The sequence below is a fragment of the Tachyglossus aculeatus genome, chromosome 4 (genome assembly GCF_015852505.1).
Source record: "Tachyglossus aculeatus isolate mTacAcu1 chromosome 4, mTacAcu1.pri, whole genome shotgun sequence".
Classification (NCBI taxonomy): domain Eukaryota; kingdom Metazoa; phylum Chordata; class Mammalia; order Monotremata; family Tachyglossidae; genus Tachyglossus; species Tachyglossus aculeatus.
In genome coordinates, this window is record NC_052069.1 from 99,503,438 (window position 1) to 99,515,554 (window position 12,117).

At 46.6% G+C, this 12,117-nt stretch overlaps 1 protein-coding gene across 4 annotated transcripts in view; it reads right to left on the bottom strand.

Moving 5' to 3' along the window:
• The window catches only part of RALGPS1 (Ral GEF with PH domain and SH3 binding motif 1), a 479,351-nt gene that overhangs the window by 35,533 nt on the left and 431,701 nt on the right, over positions 1 to 12,117 (bottom strand). For 2 of the 4 annotated variants that reach the window (XM_038744643.1, XM_038744642.1), the window contains exon 15: positions 11,344 to 11,395. The exons of the other annotated variants lie outside the window; for them this stretch is intronic. In XM_038744643.1, the coding sequence (XP_038600571.1) occupies positions 11,344 to 11,395 (52 nt within the window). The remainder of the gene's footprint in view (positions 1 to 11,343; positions 11,396 to 12,117) is intronic. 4 annotated transcript variants of the gene reach the window in all.

Here is a 12,117-nt window from a genome sequence, read left to right on the forward strand (position 1 = left end):
TCCCATCAGAAATCACAGACAGCTGAGCCTCGATCTGGAGACTTCAGGACTGAGAACCTGCACACGGGAACTGTCTCTAGTGTTAGTGGCTTGTGTAACTTCACTCACATTTTCTCAACCCTGCCATTCATGTTCCCCCTGGGACATGGGGTTCAACAAGCAGTAGCCAGACTTCTTAGAAGCAGAGACTGCTGGGCCTTTGGCTGCTTTTTACATCACCGTTGAGAATGAAACCCATTTCGGCCGTGAAAACGGTTGAGAATTTTTACAACTGAAAGAGCATGTCCTTATTTCCATAATCTATGGTGGGAGGATCATAAACTGCTGAACTGGCCACCACTGGTGAACTGAGGGGCCTGCAAAATTATCAGAATTGAAGAAGCAGATGCAATTGTTAGTATAATTAAGGGAGAGGATGAAAAATGCATCCCTCTTGGCTATCCATACCTTATTGAGCCCAGACCAATTTTCTTCCCTCTGCTTAATAAGATCCCCTCCTACTTTGTTGTCCTATGCTGGTATGGTCCCCAATTCCTACAGGAAGGCATTCCTCTCAACCTGGGAAGACTGGGGGATGATGACAGGGGGATGGGTTGTCCAGCATCCCCCAAAACAAGAACCTTCATTTCCACTCTCCTCTTGCTTTCTGGCTACAGCTGAGCCCCAATATTAAATGAAAAGGACCTTCCCAGAGGCATAAATGAGTGTCTAATGACCTTACAGGTGATCCTCACCCAGAAGCGCTACGCTACAATCATCAATGTGCGTGTTTCCACTATGTCCAACACCAATGAGGAAAAGGATCTAGGCAACCCCTAACAAGCTGATTCTCATGGTATGGGAGGAAAGTAATGCTGAAACACGGGGAAAAATCACTAGTCTACACAGGATTGGACAGCTAAACAGTAAACAGGTCTGTGAATTCTTGGTGAATTTGCATTCATTATTTCTTAACATCCAATAGAGTATTTTGCTTACTGAATTGGAGAAGTGTACTCTAGTTGCACACAGAATCAAAGTAGTGGCACTCAGTAATGTGGAACTGCATTCCTGAAAATCCTGAGGTTACAAAAAAATCATATTACAGTATCGCACCTTGACCATCACTGCACCCAGACACCAAACTGTTTCTTCTGGCTCAGCATCTATTTGCATTGATTTGGAGATCACTGTTGCAACCAGACATACGTGCAAAGGAGGAAGAACATTCACTCACTCCTAAGTCACTAGCTTCTGGATTGACATTTCAAATATTCCTTGAAGGTATCACAAAGTAGTGTCAAAATCACTCAGACTAAATGGTGAATATATGGAGGTTGAAGGCAGGTGACAACATGGAAGAAACCCATCTGACTCTATTTACATAGTGGATGAATTAGTGGCTCTGTGAAATACTCTCTATCATACAGCCTTTAAGATTATGGATTTAGCCAGCAGACAACAGGACTGGTTTGATGAGAATGTTTCTGAGACCAAAGAACTCCTTGGAGCAAACAGTAGATATTATGGAATATAGAACAGTTCAGATCACATGTTGAAGCGATCATGAGCTATTCAGACCACCAAACAGAAGACTTCCTTGTGTCTTTGAAGGATAATATAGGTACTCAATAAACCCAGTTAGAGAATCACTGAAGAGCAGAAATGACATCACAGGCATGGAAAGCAATTTAAAGAGACGTCGGTAACACTTTGTTCAGCTACTTTTTCCATACTGGAGGATGATTTTCTAGAAAGAGTAATTAATTTGCTGACAGATGAAGAAGTGACATTCACTTCAACATTTAGTGAAGTCACTGTCAGTGTTAGAGACATAGCATTCTGATGATGTTCCGGCTACAATCTACAAACATATAGGGGATGTTCTCCAAAGCCTGCAAAGGCACTTCCGCAACCTAAGGAATACTGCAAGAATGTCATCATTACCACTCTCTTCAAGAATGCAGGGCAGAGAGCTGACAGTAAAAGCTATTGTGGAATCTTATTGTTTTCCATTGCACCAACTGCATCAGCCTTCTTGCTGACCTCCCCGCCTCCTGTTTCTCTTTTCTCCAGTACATAATTCACTTGGCTTCCTGGATCATTTTTCTACAGAAATGTTCAGTTCACATCACCTCAATCCTCAAGAAGCTCCAGTAGCTGTTCATCTATCTGCTTATCACACAGAAATCCCTTACTGTGGGCTTTAAGGCATTCAATCAGCTCTCCTTCTCCTACCTTATCTTGCCGATCTCCTGCTACTATTCAGTGATATTATTACTGCATCAGCCTCCTTTCTGACAACCCAACCTCCTTCCTCTCCCCACTTCAGTCCCTACTTCACTCTGCTGCCTGGATCCCCACCCCACAGCACTTATGTCTATATGTATATATCTAAAATTCCATTGATTTATATTGATGCCTGTTTACTTGTTTTGATGTCTGTCCCCCACCCCCCCACCCCCACCCCCACCCCCGCGCCCAGACTGTAAGCCTGATGTGGGCAGGGATCATCTCTTTTTACTGCTGACTTGTACTTTCCAAGTGCTTAGTACAGTGTTCTGTACACAGTAAGTGCTCAATAAATACGATTGAATGAATGAACACATGAATACAATCCAGGCCACAGACTTCACCCCTCTAACACCAAGCTGCTTACTGTGCCCCGATCTCATGTATCACGCTGCTGACCCCTGGTGCAAGTCCTCCCTCTGGTCTAGAATTCCTTTCCTATTCAGATGTGACAGACCACCACTCTTCCACCTTCAAATCCGTACTAAAATCAGACCTCCTCCAAGAGGTCTTCCTTGTCTAACCCCTCATTTTCCCATCCTATCTGCCCTGTGCACTAGGGTCTGAACTCCTTAAGTACTTCGATACTCTCCCCACACCCAATCTCACAGCACTTAACCAAATAACCTTATACTCTGCCATTTTCCCCAGTTTATTTTAATGTCAGTCTCCCCCTCTAGACTGTAAACTCCTTGTGGGCAGGGATCATACATAATAATAATAATGATGGCATTTGTAAAGTGCTTACTATGTGCAAAGCACTGTTCTAAGTGCTGCGGGTGGGGGGGAATACAAGGTGATCAGGTTGTCCCACGCGGGGCTCACAGGATTCATCCCCATTTTACAAATGAGGTAACTGAGGCTCAGAGAAGTTAAGTGGCTTGCCCAAGATCACACAGCAGACGTGGCGGAGCCGGGATTCAAACCCATGACCTCTGACTCCAAAGCCCGGGCCCTTTCCACTGAGCCACGCTGCTTATCTACCAAGTGTTTGCTACAGTGCTCTGCATATGGTAAATGTTTAGCAAATACCAATGACTGATTGATTCCATTGCCAAAAAGGAGTCTAGCCAAAATTCTCCTGGACTAGCCTCGGAAGAACAACATTAAACACGTGCTCCCAGAATTGTCATGTGATTTCAGACCCCAGTGAGGCACAGCAGAGATGCTCTTGGCTGCTCACCAGATACAGGGCAAAAGTAGGAAACAACATGAAGATGTCTAAATGGGGTCCCTAAATTTATCAAAAGCATTTGACACCATCAGCAGACCTAGGCTTTGGCAACAACTGAAAGTTTGACTGCCCTGAAGAGTTTTGCAATATCCTAGGATTGCTCCAAGATGATATCGCTAGCTGCCTTAGAAGTGCAAGGACTTTGTCTGACCCTTTCCCAATTCCCAAAAGAGTACTGCAGGCTCAGTCCTGCTCAAACTATTCCACACAGTCTTGCCTCAGGACACAATATGGAATTTGATAGCTGTTGTCAGAATACAAGTGGAATCCTCTGGGTAAACCTTTCCAACTCAAACCCCTAAAAGCATCATTCGAAGTCTCTGAATCACTCATTCAAGAGTGTCTAGGCAACAACCATGTGCTCTAGAAACACAGACACATACATGCCACACATATGATATAGAATTGTAAGCTAGACTGTAGCTAGATTCTAGACTGTAAACTCATGATGGTGAAGCAGCATGGCATAGTGGATACAGCATGGGCCTTGAGAGTCAGAAGGATGTGGGTTCTAATCCTGGCTCTGTGACTTACCTGCCTTGTGACCTGGAAAAAGTCTATTCACTTCTCTGTGCCTCAATTATCTAATGTGTAAAATGGGGATTGAGATTGTGAGCTCCAGTGGGGCAGGGACTGTGTCCAACCCTATTTACTTGCATCCACCCCAGTGCTTAGTACATAGTAAGCGCTTAACAAATATCACTATTATTAGACTGAAAGCTCATTGTGGGCAGGAAACATTCCTACCAACTCTCTTGTATTGTACTCTCTCAAGGGTTAAGTACAGTGCTCTGAATAAAGTAGGCACTCATTCATTCAATCATATTTATTGGGTGCTTACTGGGTGCAGAACACTGTACTAAGTGCTTGGGAAGTACAACTTGGCAACATACAGAGACGGTCCCTACCCAACAACGGGCTCACAGTCTAGAAGGGGGAGACAGACAACAAAACAAAACATGTGGACAGGTGTCAAGTCATCAGAATAAAAAGAAGTAAAGCTAGATGCACAACATTAACAAAATAAATAGAATAGTAAATATGTGCAAGTAAAATAAATAGAGTAATAAATCTGTACAAACATATATACAGGTGCAGTGGGGAGGGGCAGGAGGTAGGGCGGGGGGATGGCGAGGAGGAGAGGAAAGAGGGGGCTCAGTCTGGGAAGGCCTCCTGGAGGAGGTGAGCTCTCAGTAGGGCTTTGAAGAGAGGAAGAGATCTAGCTTGGCAGATGTGCAGTGGGAGGGCATTCCAGGCCAGGGGGAGGACGTGGGCCGGGGGTCGACGGCGGGACAGGCGAGAACAAGGCACAGTGGGGAGGTTAGCGGCACAGGAGCGGAGGGTGCGGGCTGGACTGTAGAAGGAGAGAAGGGAGGTGAGGTAGGAGGGGGTGAGGTGATGGAAAGCCTTGAAGCCGAGAGTGAGGATAAATACAATAAATACCACTGATTGATATAGCCAGTTATGAGCTAGACTGTGAGCCCATTGTTGGGTAGGGATTGTCTCTGTTGCTGAACTGTACTTTCCAAGCACTTAGTACAGTGCTCTGCACACATTAAGTGCTCAACAAATACTATTGAATGAATGAATGACTATAGCTATAGAATCAGCAAAGTGCTATGGATTCATCCAAGTACAGAAGCCTGAGACTAATGATGGCATTTATTAAGTGCTTACTATGTGCAAAGCACTGTTCTAAGCGCTGGCGAGGTTATAAGGTGATCAGGTTGCCCCATGGGGGTGCTCACAGTCTTAATAGCCATTTGACAGATGAGGTAACTGAGGCACAGAGAAGTTAAGTGATTAGCCCAAAGTCACACAGCTGACAATTGGCAGATCCGGGATCTGAACCCATGACCTCTGACTCCAAAGCCTGTGCTCTTTCCACTGAGCCACGCTGCTTCTCAAACTAGTCATTTGCCAGCAAGTCCTACACACACCAAGATTTCCCTCAGCAACACAGGATCAAGACTCTCCACCATTTTAAATGATCTGGTACAACTGTGGCTGTTGGGAGACAAAAGAAGCAGGCAAATCAGGCTGGCAGGAAGCCATGAGAAATGGGAAGCTTTGCAAAGATCATGACCCAAAGAGGGGGACCTAGGAATTGTGCCAGGCACTATGAGTGAAGATAATAATAATGATGATGATGATGATGACAGAACTTATTAAGTGCTTATTAGGTATTATGCATTGTATAAAGCACTCCTTCCTCTCCTCTTCATCCCCCTCTCCATCCCCCCCGTCTTACCTCCTTCCCTTCCCCACAGCACCTGTATATATGTATATATGTTTGTACATATTTATTACTCTATTTATTTATTTTACTTGTACATATCTATTCTATTTATTTTATTTTGTTAATATGTTTGGTTTTGTTCTCTGTCTCCCCCTTCTAGACTGTAAGCCCACTGTTGGGTAGGGATTGTCTTTATATGTTGCCAACTAGTACTTCCCAAGCGCTTAGTACAGTGCTCTGCACACAGTAAGCGCTCAATAAATACGAATGATTGATTGATTGATAAGATCATCAGCTTGATCCCAGACCCAACAAATGCAGCAGTGCAGAAAAGAACAATCACGCACACACAAAGTGGAAGGGATCGTCAGTCATGCACGGTCATTCCAGCCACACTAGTTCGCGGGGCTCAAACCTCAACCGTGTCACCCTCAAACCTAAAAGGTGGCTAAACAGCAGTGGATGGGCACGGGTTGGGAGTCAGAGGACCTGGGTTCCAATCCTGACCGCCACCAGGTCCGCCTGCTGTGTGACCGTGGGCAAGACACTCAATTTCGTCATCTGTGAAATGGGGATTAAATACCTGTTCTCTCTCTACCTTAGGCCGTGAGCCTCATGGGGTACAGGGACTGTGTCCAACCTGATTATACTGAATTTATCCCAGTGCTTAGTATAGTGCTTGGCATATCATCATCATCAATCGTATTTATTGAGCGCTTACTGTGTGCAGAGCACTGTACTAAGTGCTTGGGAAGTACAAATTGGCAACATACAGAGACAGTCCCTGCCCAACAGTGGGAACATACTCAACAGTGGGCTCAGTCTAAAAGGGGGAGACAGAGAACAAAACCAAACGTACTGACAAAATAAAATAAATAGACTAGATGTGTACCAGTAAAATAAATGAAGAGTAATAAATATGTACAAACATACCCAACAGTGGGCTCACAGTCTAAAAGGGGGAGACAGAGAACAAAACCAAACGTACTAACAAAATAAAATAGACTAGATGTGTACAAGTAAGATAAACAAATAAATGTGAGCAGGGCACTGTACTAAGCGCTCGGGAGGTGGGCAGAGAGGCAGGGAGGGAATATGGCGGGCCTGAGGCATATAGTATGCCCTCAACTGTTGTTATAATTACTACAAATCACACAAACAAGTTGGTGATGCTCGATTCTTTGGGAACCAAAGTTTCTTCAGATCAATCAAACATATGTGGAATTGCTCCCCTTTATTCCCCTTACAGTGGTATGGGGTTCAATTAGATCATGGGGCTCCTGGGTCTGCTCCCTTCCTCATCCCCCTACCTCTTGGATAGAGTTGGACGAGGGAGGTGGCCTGCCTGGTGATGGAGGATGTGCCATCTAGGATGCCATCTCCAAGCTGCCACCGATGGACCCCACAGTGGCTAGTCCTTGTAGGGCTCCGCTCGGCCTAGGTGGCCCCCTGTTCCCTGATGTCAGCTGCCACTGGACGGATCAGCTCCAAGGGAGCAAAGGGGAGACCGAGGAGAGGACTCCTGCTGGGGTGTGCAAATGGCTAGGCCTTCAGCTACAAGCCCCTCTCTCGGCCAGGCTGGCATCAGCTGAGGGAAGGTGCGAGGTCAGCTTCGGGCCGCTGCTGACCAGCCATATGGAAACAGACAGCGAAGTGTCGGGGAAGGTCAGAAAAGGGTACCAGGCTATTTGTGGTTCGGCCCCTCGGCCGTTCCAATGAACAATGGTTACATTACTAATACTCACCTTTCTGACATCTCCAACTGGCGACAAGTTCCATTCATGAGTATGTCAGGCGACCAAACACATCTCCGGAAATGGAGGGAAGGGGGAGTGAACAGGTGGGGAAATCCCCAACTAATCCCCAACCGTAACTCTAGCCGAGAGCTTTCTGAGGGCAGGAATCACGGATACTATTTCTGTTTTCCTCTCCCAAGCACTCAGGACAGTGCTCTGCACACAGGTGCTCAATAGATATGATTGATTGATTTTAACCTTTCTCCATCATCATCAATTGTATTTACTGAGCGCTTACTATGTGCAGAGCACTGTACTAAGCGCTTGGGAAGTACAAATTGGCAACATATAGAGACAGTACCTACCCAACAGTGGGCTCACAGTCTAAAAGGGGGAGACAGAGAACAAAACCAAACATACCAACAAAATAAAATAAACAGAATAGAATAGTACAAGTAAAATAAATAAATAAATAAATAGAGTAATAAATATGTACAAACATATATACATATATACAGGTGCTGTGGGGAAGGGAAGGAGGTAAGATGGGGGGATGGAGGGGGGACGAGGGGAAGAGGAAGGAAGGGGCTTAGTCTGGGAAGGCCTCCTGGAGGAGGTGAGCTCTCAGTAGGGCCTTGAAGGGAGGAAGAGAGCTAGCTTGGCGGATGGGCAGAGGGAGGGCATTCCAGGCCCGGGGGATGACGTGGGCCGGGGGTCGATGGCGGGACAGGCGAGAACGAGGTACGGTGAGGAGATTAGCGGCGGAGGAGCGGAGGGTGCGGGCTGGGCTGTAGAAGGAGAGAAGGGAGGTGAGGTAGGAGGGGGCGAGGTGATGGACAGCCTTGAAGCCCAGGGTGAGGAGTTCTGCCTTCTCCACCCAGTCTGTCTTCATCTCTCCACTAGAGCTGCAGAAGGGAAAGATGGGGGAGAGGAGAAAGGGGCAGAGAACTGGCTAAAAGACCCCCCTTAGGGGAAAGGGGGCAATGCACAAAGGGCTAAATCATCAAGCCTTAACTGAAGCAACTAGTTCAAGTGAGAGAGCCAGATACTTTTCTCTCCTGCGGAGGGCGTAAAAGACTAGGATTTGGATAGTTAACTCACTAGGCTCCCCAGTAGACAGCAACTTTTTAAACAACAGAGGCTCCGGCCAACATCAAACAGGGTCAGAACCCATTTGACTGGAAGCATTCTCTCATCTCTCTCTGGGTCTTTAGCCCCTGATTTATTTGCATTCTACTAAAGCCTAGTGCAGCATCAATACTGTAGTAATCGTGTTTTTGGAGTAGGTAAACGTTGTACACATTAATTGAATAAGTTGCCCAGGAGACTTTAAGTTGCACATGTTTTATGTTTTATGTTCAGGGTCCCATCCCACCCCCTGAAAAACTGCCTGGCTGGAGGGGCCCCTCAAATGTACCACTTCGGAACCAGATTGGCAGTAGTGGCCATGGAAGAAAAAGGCAAAAGGCAGCCACCAGCAGGGGAGAGCTGGCCAGCCAACTACAGCTGCCTTCCTTTGTACATGAGAGTGTTTGCATGTGTGCATGTGTGTGTCAGTACGTTGGAGTGTGAGAGTGTGAGAATCTGTGTTTGTGCATGGATAGGAGAGAATGTGCTTAAGGGTGAGACTGCCTGAGTAAGGAGGAACATATGTGTGAGACTGAGTGTGTAAGACCACGGTTTGGTGGGTGACAGCAGGTTGGTGGATGAGGAAACGCTTGTGTTTGCAAGAATGTCTAAGTGCACATTTGTGGGTGCGTATTTGTGGGCATGTGAGAGGGAGAATGTGTGTGTGTGTGTCTGTCTGTTGCCCTTGTCTGGGTATATCTGTCTTAGTCTGTTTTTCTGTCAGTCTGTTGTGGTCTGCTTCTTCGTCTTTGTTTCAGTCTCTATTCTACCTCCCTTTCCTGCCTTTTTATCTCCTAAACTAGGCCCCTTAGTCCCACCCCAGTACAAGCCCTGCCCCAGCCAGTACCATTCAGAGCTCCACATAATACGGCCATTTTAACCTGAGGCTAATCGAGTTTCAAAGTTTTTAAAGCCTATTAGCCAGCGGGTCCAGATACATCACAAGATATTATCCTAGGCAAGGTTTGCAGAGATACAAAGGCAACCTCAAGAGTGACAGTTTGCTGACACCTGCACTGCAAAGGGGCCTCAGTGAGATTGTGGTGCATTATTCCAGCCCTTCCTGCACCTGGTATGCAGTGTTACTGAGCTGTGGGCCCCCCCTGCACCCCATTCCACCCCTCAGTCTGGAGCCGGGGAGGCAAGCTGGACTTGGGGCAGGCCCCAGGGACCTGCTGCTGGCTCAGCTTTGCTCTACGGCAGTTACAGGGAGAGGGAGCTGAGAATCAGTGAGCTGTCGGCTCACTCCTTCATCCCCTGGGTTCTGGCCTGATTCTATCTTAATTAGGGTTGCACTGGTAGATTCAAGTTCATGCTTTTCCCAGCCACCAAGTGGCTGTGCGGGGGATCCAGGCAGACCTCCCCCCCCAGGCACGGGGATCAGTACACTGGCCTCTCTGGGGGACTAGGATTGCCTCATCTATCAAAAGGCTCTTGGGCCCGGGACAATCCAGATCACTCAGGTCTCCAGGCCTCAGGCCATGGATCGGAAACATGTGTCTCTCCAAAGTAGCCCCAGCTATCTGGGTTGAAGAAGAACTGAGCCCATGAGGAGGAAATAGGTCACTTGGTGTTTATTCCCTGCTTGCTTGTAGCTCTGGCCTGGAGAACCCCTGGGTGGGCGAGAGAACTCTGGGACCCCAATTTTACTGGGAGATTTTTTTTCCCCAGTGAGACTCAGGAGCAGATCCAAATTCCCGCCAAGGGAGAAGAAGGGCTCGGAGCCAAAGTTTGCCACACCACAAAGTGCCCCTGTGGGTAGCCTTTTCTGCTCCTCTGGCCCATCCTCAGGCCCATGAGATGCTTGGGATTTGAGGGATATGGACTGGTGGCCTGGCCACGGCCACAGCTTACTGGTCACATGCCCTGTTTCCTACATGCCTGAATGTTCCAGCACTCCTGCTGGAGGACCCATGATAAAATGGCAGCATTGCTGGTAGATTCAAATTTAGATACATTTCTGACTTGTATGGTTTAGTCATTCACTTGCCTGGAAACAGGGGCCAGACCAGATAATCTCTCAAGGTCCTGTTCAGTTCTGGGATTCTAGGGTTCTAAACCTGGGAGAGTTCACTCATCAAAACCCTGGGCTGCTTTCAGAAGCACGCAAATGGGTTTTCCAGGATTTTTTCCACTTCCTTCTCCTCACTGCCATGGAAGGAATCCTGTCCTGCTGTCTCCCTCCCCTCTGCCACTACTTACTGGACCTTTCCATCATCCTATGCTCATGATAGGAAAGGGACAGAACAGAGCCAGCCAAACACTATTCCAGGTTCTCTGTCCTTTGCCTGAATCCCCTGAGGGACAGGGATTTTATCTAATTCCCAACTGGGTATTCTTTCCAGTGCTTAGTACAATGCTCTAGCACATAGTGAGTGCTTAATAAATATTATTATGACTTCTCTTACCAGTTTCTCTGATGGACCAGTATCCTCCACCAGAACTTTGGTCTCACCACCCTTCTAGAAATGCAAGGAGGGTTCAGAGAGCTGGGCAGCATGGCTGGCAGGGAAGGGCCATTCTGACACTTCCAAGGCAGGGGTAAATGTTTTGAAAAGATATTTTCCCCATTCTTCTGTTGCCAAGGTGATTACAGATTTACAGCAATGTAAGCTGGTTCAGTTTTTCACATTACTAAAATAAGTAGCTCTACCCAGACAAGCCACCGTTCTTGGATTCCTAAACACACTACAGTCTTACACAACACTGAGGGAAGACACCAAATCATAACTCACCTTTCAAGCCCTGAAGACAGCTCCTCACTAAATTCTGAACTTTCACTACTGCCTAGAAAAGGAACACAGATAAATGAGCATGGCACATAATAGAAGAGTGAAACTATTTGGACTTGAAGTTTCCAGGGGAACTTTCCCAAGTTCTTGCTCAGTGAAAAGCTTCATTGAGCCTCATTGTGTCTATAACTGATTTGCCTAAAAGTTACCCCGATCACTCCTGGGCTCTTCCCTTGTTCAAACAATGTGACTGAGAAGCAACATGGTCTAATGGAAAGAACTCAGGCCTGAAAGTCAGAGGACCCGGGTTCTAATCCCAGTTCTGCCACCTGCCTGCTGTGTGACCTTGGGCAAGTCACTTCCCTTCCTCTGTGCCTCAGTTTCTTCACCTTAGACTGTGAGCCCCATGAGGGACAAGGGACTGTGTCCAATCTGATTATCTTGTACCTACCCAGGCACTTAGTACAGTGTTTGGTACAGACTAAGTGCTTAAAAAATGCCCTCTGGTTCGTTGTTGCAACTCCTAAAAATCAAAATAGTCTGGGGAAGGAGAATAAAGCCACATCTCCACCACAATTTCAATTATTTCTATCCCATCTTTTAACATTCACACAACAGCAACACATGCTGAAATGACTTACGATAAAATCCCAAAGAAAGATATTTTTATGAGAAGGAAACATGAACTGAAAGCAGTCACTTTTCCATCCTGGCAGCAGACTTTTGTTTTGAGTATAATTCCCTCATTTCTTTGGATTTCTACATGCCCACAATACA